Genomic DNA, 16,454 nt, shown 5'->3' with positions numbered 1-16,454 from the left:
ATGATAGCAAATCCAAAAACGATGTGTTATATTTATGTCAAAACATAACCAAATTGAACGGTGACGAGCCGCTGCTGATTCAGCCACCACGCACTGCGTTTTGCTGACGCTTGCAACCGCCAACGCCTCCATACGTTAATTAATTAGGTTCATACACTGTTTTTTTTAATCCTAGCAAGAAACCCATTTAAAAATAGTTTATTCATTATTTGACTTAAATTCCGACATATTTGTTTTCAAAAATGATATTTTTCATTTTAGTATAATGTTGCAATACCAAATCTAAATATATTTTTATTCGTTTATAGCATTATATCAATCTTAACTAGCATGGATAAACTAGTAAATGAATACTAATTTTACCTATAAAACTAAAAACATGCGTTTATGAGAATAATTTAAAACATATGATTCCTCTCTTTTTAAAAAAAAAATAATTCAATAAAACAGAAAAAAGATAAAACTTTTGGTTTTCAAAAAAAAAAAGAATTGGATAGGAAAATATGGGAGGAAAATGGAGGACACAACCAAATAATATTTTGACAGGTAAAGTAGGTTTAATTGTTAGTAATTTTTAGCTGAGCTTAGAAACAATAGTTGATTTATTTCTATGTTTAATTTGATAGTTTAACAGAAAGATCTCTTAAATAGATCATTTTCAAGTTTTGATCATATATATCACAAGGAAGAAAATGACCAAAATATTTCATTTAATAGGTAAAATGACATTAATACCTTAGATATATAAAAAATTAAAAAAAATTAAAAAAAATAATTTTTTTTATAGTTTTAGATTCAATGATTTCAAATTCGAACTTTTTTATCAAATTTTTTTTTTCATTTTTTTTTTGTAATTCGAAAATACTTTTTGAAACTATTTTCAAAATTTTTTATTTTCAAATTTTTAATATTTATTTTTTTATTTTATAAAATTTTAAATCTCAATCCCAAATCTCCATCCTTAACTCTAAATCTTAAAGTTTAGATTAGTTAATCCTATGAGTATAATTGTATATATAATTTTTGAATGAAATATTTTGGTCATTTTAATCCTTATAGTCTATATTTGTGACATAAATTATTTTTAGTGTTTAGGGTATTTCCCTAGTTTAATCAGAATAATAATTAGTCCTTCAAAAAAAAAAATCAGAATAATAATTCAACAATAAAAAAAACAAAAACGCACAAGGAAGAAGACAGAAATGGCACGTGCGAAAGAGTCGGATGGCACGTGTGATCAGTAGTCCTCTTACCCTTTTAGAAAAGGCAAAAAAAGGCACGTGCGAAAGAGTCGGATGGCACGTGTGGGCATAAGTAGTCTTACCCTTTTATTTCCTTCTCCTTATTCCAGATTCGATGATTTCCACTCCCCCTTGGCTTTTAAGCTCTATATCTCTCCTATATATACATCTTTGAATCTCCCACTGACGGCGCTGCAAATCCCTAGATTGATTTCATAAACCTAAAAGAAGAAGAAGGAGAAGAGAATTGGTCCAACAGTATTTTCCTTTCGTTGAAAGAGATTTGATAGCGATTTGATATTAATCATTTGATGCCGTGAAATTCTGATTTAAAAAAAATCCAGGTAATCCATCCTTCCTTCCCTTGATTGGTAATCTTTTAATACATAATCTTTGCCTTTGTGTATTCGGTTTGATTGAGATAAAAAAAAAAAAAAAAAAAAGTCAGTCGTATCCTTGTTCGAGAAAAAAACATGAGATCGACTTGAAAATTGAAGAATTCTGTTTATTCCGTTGTGTGTTTCTGTTTGGTTGATTGAACTCCCCAATGACCATCACATAGCTTGGCTTAAACGTCTCATAAACGAACGCTCAGGTTTAATTAACGATTAATAAAGCATTGGGACTCGCGTGTTTATTATTATTTCGTTTGTTTTGTTATTTAGCAAAAAGATGGATTGCTGCTACCTTAATACGTTGGTGGAGGTTGACAATTAATTAACTCTGTGGTTGAGAGAGCAAGTGTTCGAACAAAGCTGCTACCTTTGGTTTTGGAACTTTTAATTTGAGAAATGGATCGTTGCGATACCTCAGGATTTGTAAGCGGAGGTGGAGATGCTCATAAAGTTTACTAACTCGTATTACTACACTGCTGCTGTGGCCTAGTCTCACTTTACCCCCCCCCCCCTTGGCTTCTCCCTCCTTTGCTTTGGTCTTTCTCTTGACAAAGTTTTCACATTTTCCTAGTTGTGACCATGGATGCCAGATTCCACAACACTGGTTTTGCTGCTAGCTCCTCACCCAATGTATTTAATATCTTGGGCCGTTCCCTTCACGTCCAAGAAGTAGAGGAGGCCGCTGATACTACTCTGCGTCTTGATTCCCTTGCCTCTAATACCAAGGGTATCAAAAGAAAATGGAATCTGATCGATGGATCAAAGGCTCAGGAAGCCGATTCTTTGCTCTCCTTGAGGCTTGGTCACTCTTCAAGCTCTTCTGATAGCAAAGGGAGTTCCCCAACTGATTCAATGTCTTTATCTTCTCCCAAAGAAATCGAGGAGGCCTCCTCCTCCATGGATCTTGACCTCGACTTTACCCTCCATCTTGGCAACGATAAACCAGCTAATCTGAAAATGAAAGGGTTGCAAGTTCCCTCCCCACAATTTGATCTTGAATTGAGTCTCTCTGGTGGAGGAGGGTCCTGTCAATCTGAGATCACTGCGGTCCAGCAGCAGCAGGGGAACCAATTTCCAACTCTTTTGGACATGTTACGTGCATCTAATGAAGGATCCACATCATGTGGTGGATGGAGACCAGGGTTTGCATCATCACCTGCATTGCAAGCTTCATCAAGCAAAGAAACGAGCTCCTTCCTAGCTCATGCCCCAAAGAAGCTAATCATTCCTGCTGCGGACCTGTCCTCTAGCTCGGCAACAACACCAATAAGCTCGGGTACATTTACTTCCGATTTAACTCAGCAGCTGAAACCACAGCATAAGAGTTCTTCTTCTAGTTCCAAGTTATGTCAAGTTGAAGGATGTCAAAAGGGGGCAAGAGGCGCGTCTGGCCGTTGCATTTCCCACGGCGGTGGACGTAGATGCCAGAGACATGGTTGCCACAAGGGCGCTGAAGGTCGAACTGTCTACTGTAAAGCCCACGGAGGTGGCCGAAGATGTGAGTTTCTCGGATGCACCAAAAGCGCTGAAGGCCGTACTGACTTCTGTATAGCTCATGGAGGTGGTCGAAGATGCAGCCATGAAGATTGCACACGAGCTGCTAGAGGAAGGTCAGGGCTCTGTATTAGGCACGGTGGAGGGAAGAGATGCCAAAGAGAGGACTGCACGAAGAGCGCTGAAGGGCTTTCGGGACTCTGCATCTCTCATGGAGGTGGTCGTCGATGCCAGTCTAGCGGATGCACGAAAGGAGCGCAAGGGAGCACTATGTTCTGCAAAGCACACGGTGGTGGGAAACGGTGCACGCACCCGGGTTGCACCAAAGGCGCGGAGGGAAGCACGCCGTTCTGTAAAGGACATGGAGGAGGTAAAAGATGCGCGTTTCAAGAGGGTCATCCTTGCTCCAAGAGTGTTCATGGAGGTACTAATTTCTGCGTGGCTCACGGCGGTGGTAAGAGATGTGCGGTTCCTGAATGCACTAAGAGCGCTAGAGGAAGGACTGATTTTTGCGTCAGGCACGGTGGAGGGAAGAGATGCAAGTCTGAAGGATGTGGGAAAAGCGCGCAAGGTAGTACTGACTTTTGCAAGGCGCATGGAGGTGGGAAGCGTTGTGCTTGGGGTCATCCCGAGACTGAGTATGCGGGTCAATCTTCTTCTGGTCCTTGTACCTCGTTTGCTAGAGGTAAGACTGGTCTCTGTGCACTCCATAACAGTTTGGTTCAGGATAACCGGGTCCATGGAGGAATGACTGTAACTTCGGAGAGCCAAGAACCGAGAGTAAGCAGCAGCGAAACAGAGAACGAGGAAGAGTTTAGCGGTTCTCAAGACATGAACATGGATACTATGAAAGAGAGAAGTGCTGTTGGATCTCCAGAGACTGATATTGATCTCAACGAGTATGAAGCAGGACTGGGTTTGGCTCCAGAAGGAAGAGTCCATGGTGGAAGTTTGATAATGGCGATGTTGGCTGCTAGAGATGGTGGCTCTGGCTCAAGCAACCTGCCTAAGAGGTGGATGTAAGTTAATAATGTCTTCAGTTTACTTCCAGTCTTTTAATTCTGCACGTGTGGAGTATGTTCGCGCACGTGAGAGTGAAGGTGTTAAGAGTCTTGTGTTTGGCCTAGTTTAGCTTTGTGCTAAGAGAGTAAGAAGGGATCCAAGTCCCTGTCTTATTTTCCTGTAGATATTGAATTAAGGTTATTGTGAATTGCAAAACATTCTCTCTTAAATGATGATGATAAGAATAAAACTGATGTCTTTGTTTGCAAATTGCAAATCTGAATTGCTTATGTATTTTGGTTAGGATACAGTTCTTGCAACTCTAGCTTTAGGTCAGGTTTGTCATTGCAGAAGTGATTTCGTAGACAAACGGCTTGATTCGAAGACTGATGCGTGTTTTAATGTAACAGTCATCATGATGTTGTACGCTATTTGAGGCTCTAGTTTTTGTTCCACAGAGCAATAACTCGGAGAGATGTTCATAATAGCAGTTGTTGACAATAAGATATGTTTAAAACTTAGTTGTAACGTTGAAAGACGTACATCGTGGATAATAGATCATGCAACCCTAGTGACATAACATAACCGTAGATGCATCATCATACATTTAATACAGCATAAAAGCAATGGAGAGAGTGGATGAAGAGCAGAAAAATATCAGCTTTTGTAGCTATATCCTTGTGGTTATGAAATCTTTGAGGTGAAGGAGAAGAAGTCGGCATACAAGGGGTCATGTTGGAGAAAAGTTTCTAGGAAGTGGGTGGGTGGGGGTATGTATTGATTGCCTTGCCGTCATGCACTTAAGGTTATTTGAGAGAAGAAACGGAAGCAAGACGATTACATGGATGATTGATATCTCACTTTTAAGTGAAGAATGCAGTACCAAACACCAATCGAGGCTGTGCATTGTATGAATTTCTGGGAGAAGACTGATGAGGATGGGATTGTGCCACCGCCAACAGAAGATGCATATGCATCCTTAGGAATAAAGAAGGTTCTAAAGAGGATAAAAGGGAAGAATGAGTCACCGAGTAAGAAATAAAAAAATAGGCAAAAGTCTCCAACTAAGGTTTCAAGAGCAAGAAAAATAATTCCTTGTGGAAGATGTGGAGCTATTGGACACACTCATAAAATTGTACTAACATTGGTTTTGAGATTCAGCGTCAACCCAAGAAGAAGAAGACTATCTAGGGAGATGGATCATCTCAACCCATGCCAAGCCAAGTGATTGACTAGTCTTTCAGTTTTTATGTGGTGTTTTGATGTATTTTGCTAGTCTCGGTCATGCTTTGATGTGTTTTCGTAATTTGTATAGAGTAGGTAGGTATGACTCTCGGTTTCTAGTCTCGGTTGTGTTTTATGTTTTTTCAAACCAAATTTTGTGTTCTTTCCCAATGTTAGACGCATCAAGAAGAAACCAAATCGGTTTCTAGGCTCGGTTTCAGACGCATTTCCATCTTCTTGTACAGAGAAATCACAACATCGGCTCGATTCATCCTTCTATATGATCTCTACGCTCATCTTTTTCTTTGTATTTTGAGTATTTTCATTAATAAACTTCTCTCAAATAATTCAATACTCCACATATGAATGGTATTGGACCAACATTAAAAAAAATTGGATTACAAATAAAACTAAAACCGAATACAATTTCGATCTAACCCTAGCTGAATCAAGGAAATCATTAACCGGTCTCAAACAACCATCATCAGAATTCAGAAACATATCAGGAAAGAATCTCTGCAAAACTATCTTGAGAGATCTCGGAAATCTGAAAGCCACTTGTGTGCAGCATTCAAAATCCGAAGATTAGACTATCATAAAGAAGACGATGGTATTCCATAACAGAATCAACAATAATAGGGTTCATTCAAATTCATATGTTGTGTAAATTTTGGTTAAAACCCCGAATAAAATCCACAGAGAGAGACTAAAGGGTTTATTTAACCAAGACAGCTTCCAATAACAAGTAAAGAAACAATGCTTCGAGATTAATCTATCAATCTGGAAGACTCAGATGATGATATGATGCTGTGAGAGAAACTTACACACTCTTCTAATCCTTCTTCTTGTTGAAGGCTCCTCTGGGGATTTTGCTCATCACCTTGCTCAAAACCTTCTCATCGAGCACCGCGTATTGCTTCTTGATCTCCTTCATTGCCTTTTCACCAAAGTCATCTACTTTATCCTCATACTTTTCGTAAAGCACGGGGACAGTGAAGAGAAGAACAGTTGCTGAAAGCAGAGAGAGAAGTGAATATAAGATATCAGAAAAAACACACATAGCATGCTAATTTAATAAATTGGATGCAACAAGGGACTCTATGGATCATTACCGATATAGATCAAGGTCAAGAAGTTGCATGAGCTACCAACTTTGGACAAAACCCACAACCCAGCAACAACCTGAAATAAAGATTAGTGAACCAATGTTAAAAACAAGAAACCAACAATCTAATGTTGAACAAAAAAAAAAAAAAAAGGTATTTACCATAAGGAACTTCTTGAGATCTCTTCCTAATGCGATGTTCCTAAGAAGAGTAAAACCACGATTGATTTCAATCCTGAGCCCAGAGGCAAGCTGGAGAACAACATCCTCGGGGATGTGCACTTCAGGAATATGAGGAGGCGTCCTGTAAAAATGCAAACAATCAGCCTTCAACACAGCATTGAGAACAAATGGTTATCTCACTAAAGATAAAACATTGTGAAACTTACTTGTGAATGAAGGTAGTAGCACTAGACCACAAGAACAACACAGCGAGAGCAAGGATCGAGACGTGGCCGAAGAGAGTGAGGAGGTTGTATTGGAGTAACTCGAATAAGATCCAGGAGAGAGTTGCAGCACCCAACACTCCTCCTGAAACCTTCTTGTTCCTCCATAGGAATATGTCAGCAGCTGATTCAAAAAAAACAACATGTAAACATCAAATCAAAATCGTTCTCCTGAATCTATACACCATACCAAGCAACAAGACTAATCTACAATCCTAGGCTCAACTTCACATTCGATCGGCTAGATAGAATCCAGATCCGATAAGAGAAACTATCTAGAGATAGAGATCCGTACGTTTTCCGCCACCGAAGACCTTGTGGACAGGCTTTTCTCTTCCGAAGAGGCGGTAGATCTTCGTCTTGATAGACGACGCTTTCTTCTCGTCATCTGAATCTGAAGAAGAAGAGTTATCGTGGCCATGGATCTTCTCCGCGATCTTCTCCATGATCGATTCCTCGTGCTTGTGCTCTTCCGCCATTGTAGCCTTCAAAACCTCCGATTGCAAAAACCCTAAAACTTTGTTTTCAGTGAGAAACGGAGAAGAAAATAAAACCACAAAAGTGCTCTTCGGTCACTTTTAACCACCAAATAAGAGCGTCCGATGCAGATTCAATCTCACCCGTCGATTTATATAACCCTATCGCGGCCGTTGGAACATCTGGGCAGGTACGGCCCACGTTAAAATCAATAACTTTAGTTGTTCAGAAAAAAACTTATTTCTAAAGTAAATAATTAAATAAAATAACATATCTAGGTTACAAGCTTTTAACTAGCCATGATCATTCACGTATTCGGTTCGGTTCCCGTTAATAACCATTCGGTTTCGGCTATCTCTGATAAATCATTGTTATAATCACTAGGTACTTATGAGATTTTGGTTCAGTTTTGGTTCGGTATCGGATCGATTATGGATACCCGTTAATATGTGAATCATATATATATATATATATATATGTGGTCTCGTGGTAACAATGTTCTCATTTTTCTTGTCCATTCTGAGTTTGAGTGGGGTTGATGACATTTTACTTTATATTAGAAAGCTGAAACTTGTTTTTCGGATATTTAGGTGAGTAACCATTTGGTTTTCGATTCGGTACTGGTTTGGTTATTTTGGAAATAAAAATACAGGAATCATTCGGGTATTTGAGGGTTTCGGTTCGGTTCCGGTTCCGATTTTTTGCCTAGCTAAAAGTTATAACTCTCTTTAATATTTTTGGATTTCAATTCTTGATAATTTTTTTATTATATGCCATAACTCATATTTTTTTACAAAAAAATTAAATAGTCTAGATTATTTTATGTTATTTTGTATGTAAATAAAAATTATAAACTAAATTTAAGTAATTTTCTATATATTTTTAAAACTTAAAATTTTTCTTATATTATTCAATATCTAATATATTAGTATTATATAAAAATTAATTTATTTATTAAATTGTGGTTGACTTAATAGTCCACTGATCCAATTGTCCAATTGCGAGTCTGGATCGGATTTAAAAACATTGCCTAAATCAAATATCCAATGTATATCCGCAACTACAAGATTTTTGGAAATGTATATCCCTACCATATAAAAGGGGCTAAATCCCTCTCTCCTAAGCCCTGCCACATAGGCAAAAATATTGAGAACCAATCAATATGCCATGTCATCCCGGACTGGGCTTGAGATTAAAAAAAATCAACAATTCGCAGCCCATTAGACCCATCTCCTAGCCCACTCACGCGCCTCTCTTGATTTAACGTATTGGTCGGAGCCCATTACTCATCTCGGTTCCCAATCCAGAGCTCTCTCTCTCTCTTTGAAATCGTTCTCTCGATCCCCTTTACTTTGAAATCGTTTCTCTCTAACCCTAATCGCCGTCTTTCTCTCTTTGTCGATTCTCTTTCTTCCCCCCCCCAATCAATAACCATAATCGCCGTCTCGATCTCTTTGTCGATTATCTTTCTCCCCCCAACTCATCCCGCATAACGTCCCCGATTCTCTTTCTCTCCCCCCCAATCAATAACCATAATCGCCGTCTCGATCTCTTTGTCGATTCTCTTTCTCCCCCCAACTCATCCCGTATAACGTCCCCGATGAGAGTGATGGTACTTCAATGTGCTCTCATCAATCCTCCATTCAAGATCCCTTCGGACCCTCCACATCCCCCCTCCGCCTCGATGATTATCTCAGATCGTAAAATCCATACCCTCATCATGGCGAAAACGACTGCAATCCGCACCGGCAAAGCTTCTCCTCCTCTCCTCTTCCGACATATTTCACCAGGGCCAGGCGATTCTACCTTGCAGTTTAGGCTTCTTCATTTCTGGGAAGCTCGCAAGAATGTCAAAGGAGGACCAGGGATCCTTCTTGGGATCGAGATGCTTATGATCGATGCGGAGGTATGTCTTCATTTCTCATTATATTAGCGTACATTAGGTTGAGATGTTAGCGTATATTGGAAAACAAAAACTTGATTGATTAAAATAAAAACTTGATTGATTCGTTTGAATTACATTAGCGTCTCTTTGATTGGTTTTCCTTGGCGTATATTTGAAAAAAAAATATGATTGATTCGTTTGAATTATATTAGCGTATCTTTGATTGATTAGAGAGATTTGTTTATGTTGCTTTAAACGCTTATAATTTTAATCACTCTGAAAAAACATTTGATTTATTGGGATAAGATGAAATAATATTAGCTTATCTTTGATTATATATTAGCTTATCTTTGATTGGTTTTCCTGTTTCATTATTCACTTGAGAGTGCTTTGATAGAGATCAGATTAGTATAGAACATGGCTTCGTGTAATACCAAAAATGTAAAGTTTGTTTTTGTTGACTTATATCAATCTATTTGAAAGCTTATAATTTTATTTGAACGCTTTCAACTGACTCGATATTGTATCTCTGTTCTGTAGGGTACTTTGGCTCAGGGGTTCATCGGTCAGAACCGTCGCAACCAGTATGAGAAAGAGCTCCAGCGTGGTAGAATCTACACACTGACAAACTTCTATGCATCCAACAGAAAGGTGATGTACCATGTTGCTGATCAGAGGCTGGTAATCTGCATCTCACACGCCTCTGCCCTGCCGAAGGATGAAGAAGACATTGAAGGCATTTTAACAGAGCGCTTCAGAGTCCATTCCTTTTCAGACTTTGAAGCAAACTGCGATCTCAGAGGGGATCTTCACGGTAAGGTTTAGATATTTTCTTAACATATATCTAAACATATATGCGTGTAATTAAACATATATATGTGTGTGACTGTTTGTTGTAGATGTTGTTGGCCACCTTAAGCTGGTTGATGGCCAGGCTCTCCATCAGCGTCCGGTTTTGTGCACCAAGGATGACTCAACTTCTCGGAAAGTGATGGTCCATTTGCAGCTTAAAGAGTAAGCTGTTGTAGTTCGACCAACGCATATATGTCATTTTCTAATTTATGATTCTTAGTTAAATTAAACATCTACTCTTTGTTAACTGCAGCGGTCCAGTGATTAACGTCTATCTATGGGACGAAGCCGCGGTAAGTTTCCGCCTGAAGTTTGACGCAAGTGAAGCCACTCCAACGGTTCTTTTGGTCACAACGGTCAATCCTAAAAGCCTCGGTGGTAATCTCTCACACTCAATATAAGAACTCCTGAACACTCACACTCACTTACATAAACCTACCACTAACTGCTTTTGTATTGACAGGGAAATTGTGCCTAAGTTCAATGTCCTCTTCAAGAGTGTTTTTGGACGAAGATGTTGACCCCACCAGGGAATACTTGACATGGTTAGTATTAGCTAATGTCCTCTTCAATCTATAGATTAGTCAATTATGTGTTTAACAACTTTAATGATCGCCTGATTTAAAATTCTTTCCAAGGTTGACTACGAACCCTTCTGTAACTTCTTTGGTCAACCTTGTTGAGGTGGTCAAAGCTGAGACTCTCACAATAAGTGAGATTGCTGCATTCCTCAAGCGTCAGCCTGCTAAGGTAATCCTATTTCCTAATTAGAATCAAGCACTTTTCTCAATTTAGTTGCTGACAACCCTTAGGATGTGATTTCAGGTTGCCTACTTTGACTGCATTGCCACAATTGATGATGTCAAGCTTGGCACTGAGTGGTATTACATTGCTTGCAAATATTGCCAGACCAAGTTAAACTGTGGGCCGACAACATTGCTTTGTCCAAAATGCGGCAATGAAAATGCTACTGCAGTAGCCAAGTAAGATTCTCCTCTCAAATATGTTTCCATTTGACAATGTATATACTAATCACTTGGTTTTTAACCAGCTATCGGGTGGAGCTTTCTGTCTAAGATAATGAGGAGTAGTGGACGTTCATCATTCTCGGAGATGCTGGGAAAGAGCTCGCTGGCAGAAAAGCAACAGAGTTGATCGACGCTTATGTTCAGGTAATTGTTGTTCTGTTGATAAATGATAATTTTCATAATCTTGACACTTATTTTATTCATAAAGTCTACCAAGTTGATAAATGAATTCTCTTATATTAGGAAAATGGTGGAGATGCGGCTGAGCTTGAAGTTCCACTGCCACAGTGTTTTATTGATATAATAGGCCAGACAAAGAAATTCAGAATCAAGGTCGCCCACTACAATTTCACTTCAACCCGACTGTCCTTGACCGCTACCAAGATAGTCTCACCTGTAGTTTTACCACCAAAGAATCCGCCACTCAACACGCCACCTACTCTTCTTGGCGCACAAAACCATCGTCCAGGAGCTGAAGTAGAAATCTCAGATGTAGCTGAGAGCAGTGGTGGTGGTACTTCAGCCACTGACGACCAGAAGAAAGCTAAGCGTACCAAGCGTAGTGGCTAGATCTCATGCACCAAAATCACTTCATCAATGGCTGGTACAGAATACCCAGCCAGTCAGTATGCTTCTCTAATATCAGTCTTCTTATTTCTCTTAGATCAATTTGTTTTTTCATCTTGCTAAGACAATTTCATTTTGGAAAAACGTTACGGTTTTCTTATCTTATTAAGTTGTTTGGTTTTCATTCCTATCTTGGTTATGCAGTCTTTAAAATTTTATGTATTCGTGTTCATTATTGTACTATGAAGAGGTAAACATAATACAATGCATGGAGTCGAATAAGGAATACGTACAATTCATGCATTGATTCGTTTGCGTCCAGCTGTTAATTATTACACTTCGATCTACCACATATTTGCCATCATAAATCAAAATCGATTTCTCCAACCTTAACTGACCCAATAGAATATTCTTCAAGCTGGCCACAAATTTAATAAAGGATATTGCCATATTTCATGCCAATAATGCAGACTGCATTCATTAAGAATTAAATAGAATATATACTACCATAATACAAATAACTAAAGATATGTAAAAACTGCGTTACAAAAAAAAAAAAAAAGATATGTAAAAACCACATAACGTTTTGAAAAGAAATATTCGGGTCTTTCACTAAGGTCTACCCACATATCCATTGCCTCTCAGCCTGCAAAACATTGACCTCGGCAACCATGAAAGATTTACGAGTCAATCTTATTTTCCGTGTAAGATTTTTTGTATTTCGATTATGTATTTGCTTTCTTTTATTTTGTTCTGATTTGTTATTGTGTCTATAGAAAATTTCGTTGTTGTTTTCTGTTTTGCTTTGCTGTTGATAATCCTGTTGAGTCTTGATTTTTCAATAAGTTGTGTACGAGTCAATACACCCCAAGAAAATGTTATTTCCTGGTTATTTAAGATTGTTTACTTATGGAAAAAGGCTTATATATGGGATTTAACTCTTATTAGGTATTGCGTTCCCGGAGGCAGACAGTGATTGTTGATCTGAGCTTTTGTATTCTGTGTAAGTTATTAGTGTATTATTTATACAACAAGATTTCACTTAGTCTAACATTTTACTATTCTTCGTTTTGTTTAGGGAAATTAGACTGTATGACCTTCAAACAATTAATAATTCATTGTGTGACTAAATGCCCTAATACACCTATACACTTCTTCTCTTTTATATAATATTGTCATATTGCCCTTAGTAATAACCGGGAAAACCTGCAAAAGAAAAAGAAAACAATGATTAGAACTCATTGTGGAAAAGCAACTCGTGTCCCTATGTTATTCACACATTTTTATGTTATTCACATCCTCTCATTTTTACCTTACCTTCTTTTGGTTTTTGAAGGTGAATAATAGTCTTCATCAACGATTTGGCCACCACATATACACCACCAACGTTTATGGTGTTTCTCTCCGATCAAAATCACTTATTCCATGATCACGGTGACTCAGCTTCTCGGAACCGGGAATCAGGGGAAATATGACACAGACTGTAAGTTCTGATTGTGGCTTAAGTTTTTTTTTTGTCTTGGAATATGAGTAAATCGGTGAAATCAAGTAGGATGGTTGATTAAGTGTTCGTGTTTGTTGTACCTGCTGAAATATATTGTTGTCTTTCGCCGAATCGGCCGTTCCTCTGGTTTGATCTACTTCGCTTTTGTTGCATGTCTAGTAAAATAGGGAAAAACAAATGATGATGGTTGATTAAGTGTTTATGTTTGCTCGCTTTTGTAAGTATTTTTTGACAGCTTCTGATTAGTCAATTTGTCGGGGTAAAACATTTTGCGGTGAGACATCCACTTGTTCCCTAGTTTTTTGTTCTCGTGTTACCTGTTATCTAATTTTCGAGGCCACTGACTCTTTATTTTCCGTTCCACTTTGTGTAGTCTGCTGATTTCTATTCTAGTATATTTGTATGCTATACCATACGTATATATACTGATGTTTTCCATTCCATTGACCGCAACCTGTAATCTCTTTGTTTGTTCACACTGCATAGGTTTGTTTTAAAGTATTCTACTCATATGGAATAGCTGTCAGTTGGTAACTGAAAAGGAATTTGAGATCTAGTGGCTGTTTGCGGGGAAGCCAATCCGTTATGTTCTTCAAGACTTTGCCATTGTGGCTGGTTTTAACTGTGGCGAAAGTGGGGGCTTCCACGGTGAGGCGCAAGAGAAACCTATTGGACGAGGGAAGGGAACCATTTAAAAACTCGAGTTTACATGTTTTTTTCTATTTTATTTGGAAAACATAGAATAGAAATGATATTCTACAGTACATAAGCATGAGTTATGTTTTGGTGTTGTAATTGATATGAATCTTGGTTTATGTATATTGATCAAAATTAAATATTTAGCTTACATTTAGTTAACCATACCCACACAAGTGTAAAATTCACACAAATTTCTATTATCTTTTTTGTAATGATTCTATTTAAAAGTAGAAGATTGCAATGAATGATCTATATTGTATAGTTTAATATTACATAATATAGTTTAATATTACATAATATTATGTACTATTTTAAGATTTTGATATTTAGGGGTAGGGTTTAAGGTTTAGTGATTAAGGTTTAGGGCTTAAATTTGAGTTTAGGGTTTAGTGGTTAGGGTTTAGGGTTTAGCATTTGGAAGGTGGGAGTTGAGGTTGGGGTCCATATAACTTCTTACATTTAAGCATAGACGTTTCATAATTTCACCAATATGTACTATACTATTTATTATGTTCCATTCTATTTGGGTTTAGGGTTTTTATTTGTATTTAAATTTGGGTTTAGAGTTTAGTGATTAGGGTTTAGGGTTTAACTTTGGGTTTAGGGTTTAGTGATTAGGGTTTAAGGTTTAAATTTTGGTTTAGGGTTTAGTGGTTAGGGTTTAGCATTTGGAAGGTGGGGGTTGAGGTTGGGGTCCATATAACTTCTTACATTCAAGCATAGACGTTTCATAATTTCACCAATATGTACTATACTATTTATTATGTTCCATTCTATTTGGGTTTAGGATTTTTATTTGTATTTAAATTTGGGTTTAGGGTTTAGTGATTAGGGTTTAGGGTTTAAATGGTGGGGGTTGAGGTTGGGGTCCATATAACTTCTTACATTTAAGCATAGACGTTTCATAATTTCACCAATATGTACTATACTATTTATTATGTTCCATTCTATTTGGGTTTAGGATTTTTATTTGTATTTAAATTTGGGTTTAGGGTTTAGTGATTAGGGTTTAGGGTTTAAATTTGGGTTTAGGGTTTAGTGATTAGGGTTTAGGGTTTAAATTTGGGTTTAGGGTTTAGTGATTAGGGTTTAGGGTTTAAATTTGGGTTTAGGGTTTAGTGATTAGGGTTTAGGGTTTAAATTTGGGTTTAGGGTTTAGTGATTAGGGTTTAGGGTTTAAATTTGGGTTTAGGGTTTAGTGATTAGGGTTTAGGGTTTAAATTTGGGTTTAGGGTTTAGTGATTAGGGTTTAGGGTTTAAATTTGGGTTTAGGGTTTAGTGATTAGGGTTTAGGGTTTAAATTTGGGTTTAGGGTTTAGTGATTAGGGTTTAGGGTTTAAATTTGGGTTTAGGGTTTAGTGATTAGGGTTTAGGGTTTAAATTTGGGTTTAGGGTTTAGTGATTAGGGTTTAGGGTTTAAATTTGGGTTTAAGGTTTAGTGGTTAGGGTTTAGCATTTGGAAGGTGTGGGTTGAGGTTGGGGTCCATATAACTTCTTACATGCAAGCATAGACGTTTCATAATTTCACCAATATGTATTATACTATTTTTTGTTGTTCTATTCTATTTGGGTTTAAAGTTTATATTCGGATTTAAGATTTATATTTTGGTTTTGAGTCTAGAGAATATGGTTTAGGGTTTAATATTTAGGGGTTGTGGATGGGGTTGTGATATGCTTTATTATTTTGGATTGATATGGGATTTGTGTTTTATATTATTTTGTTGATATGGAATATAAGACTATGGTTTGAGTGTCGAAGTAGATGGAATACACCATTTATTGTAAAAATGTTTTTACTTTGTCTACATAATTACTAAACACAATGAAACGTATGCGGTTCTAAATATGTGACGTGGAAGATGTATCTTCTCTTATAAGGTTACAGCACGTGGTAAATAATAGTCATACATGAAGTTGTCAACGTCATCACACTACATCTCTTTCACCGGTTACTTGTACGTTCAAAGGGTAAAACCGGATCAGATCAAGCTTAATTGTTAGATACTTAATTCTATCAAAACCGGATCAGATCAAGCCTAATTTTCATTCAAAACTTAGTCATTTCACAAATTCACCCTTTTGTTTAAGGCACGGCTGTCCCTCAACACCATGGTCAAACCAACCTCCAAAGATCCTCCGCTTCTAGGAGGTATTTGAATTTACAAATTCATTTTTGAATCAAAAAACATTATTAGTATTAATATATTAATTTAAAAAAGACTTTATTAGTTCATCATTGTAATTGTTTACAAATTTATATTTTCCTTTTATATAGTAATGTTGTTTTAATTTTAAAATACAAATTATATAAAATAATCCTTATACCCTAGATATATATAAAATTTTTAAAAAATTAAAAAATTAAAAGTAATAAGAAAATAATTTTGTAAAAGTTTTAGATTATACGTTTTCAAATTAGATTTTTTTAACACTCCATTTATTTATCAAGTTCTCTGTCGATTACAATTATTTAATATATTTGTCTTATCTTTATAATCATAACTTTATTTATTAACTAGGGGGATGTCCGCGCTT

General features: G+C 37.1%; 3 protein-coding genes across 3 annotated transcripts; 2 read left to right on the top strand and 1 right to left on the bottom strand.

Annotated features, from left to right (window-relative positions):
• Nucleotides 1-2,154: 2,154 nt before the first annotated feature.
• LOC106318758 lies at nt 2,155-4,404 on the top strand. The gene has a single exon (XM_013756879.1). It carries the CDS (start codon nt 2,216-2,218, stop codon nt 4,151-4,153), a length of 1,938 nt encoding a protein of 645 aa, XP_013612333.1. The 5' UTR covers nt 2,155-2,215; the 3' UTR covers nt 4,154-4,404.
• A 1,543-nt stretch (nt 4,405-5,947) lies between these two features.
• LOC106313507 (reticulon-like protein B3) lies at nt 5,948-7,458 on the bottom strand. The gene is made up of 5 exons (XM_013751325.1): nt 7,203-7,458; nt 6,851-7,031; nt 6,624-6,765; nt 6,469-6,538; nt 5,948-6,367 (listed from the first exon to the last, which is right to left on the bottom strand). The coding sequence occupies exons 1-5, from the start codon at nt 7,384-7,386 to the stop codon at nt 6,189-6,191; spliced, it is 756 nt and encodes a 251-aa protein (XP_013606779.1). The 5' UTR covers nt 7,387-7,458; the 3' UTR covers nt 5,948-6,188.
• Nucleotides 7,459-8,993: 1,535 nt separating this feature from the next.
• On the top strand, nt 8,994-9,991 carry LOC106314295. The gene is made up of 3 exons (XM_013752194.1): nt 8,994-9,290; nt 9,810-9,876; nt 9,945-9,991. The coding sequence occupies exons 1-3, from the start codon at nt 8,994-8,996 to the stop codon at nt 9,989-9,991; spliced, it is 411 nt and encodes a 136-aa protein (XP_013607648.1).
• Nucleotides 9,992-16,454: the final 6,463 nt, after the last annotated feature.

Source organism: Brassica oleracea, chromosome C9, assembly GCF_000695525.1.
Source record: "Brassica oleracea var. oleracea cultivar TO1000 chromosome C9, BOL, whole genome shotgun sequence".
In the NCBI taxonomy this organism is placed as follows: Eukaryota; Viridiplantae; Streptophyta; class Magnoliopsida; order Brassicales; family Brassicaceae; genus Brassica; species Brassica oleracea.
This window is presented reverse-complemented; position numbering and strand designations above follow the sequence as displayed.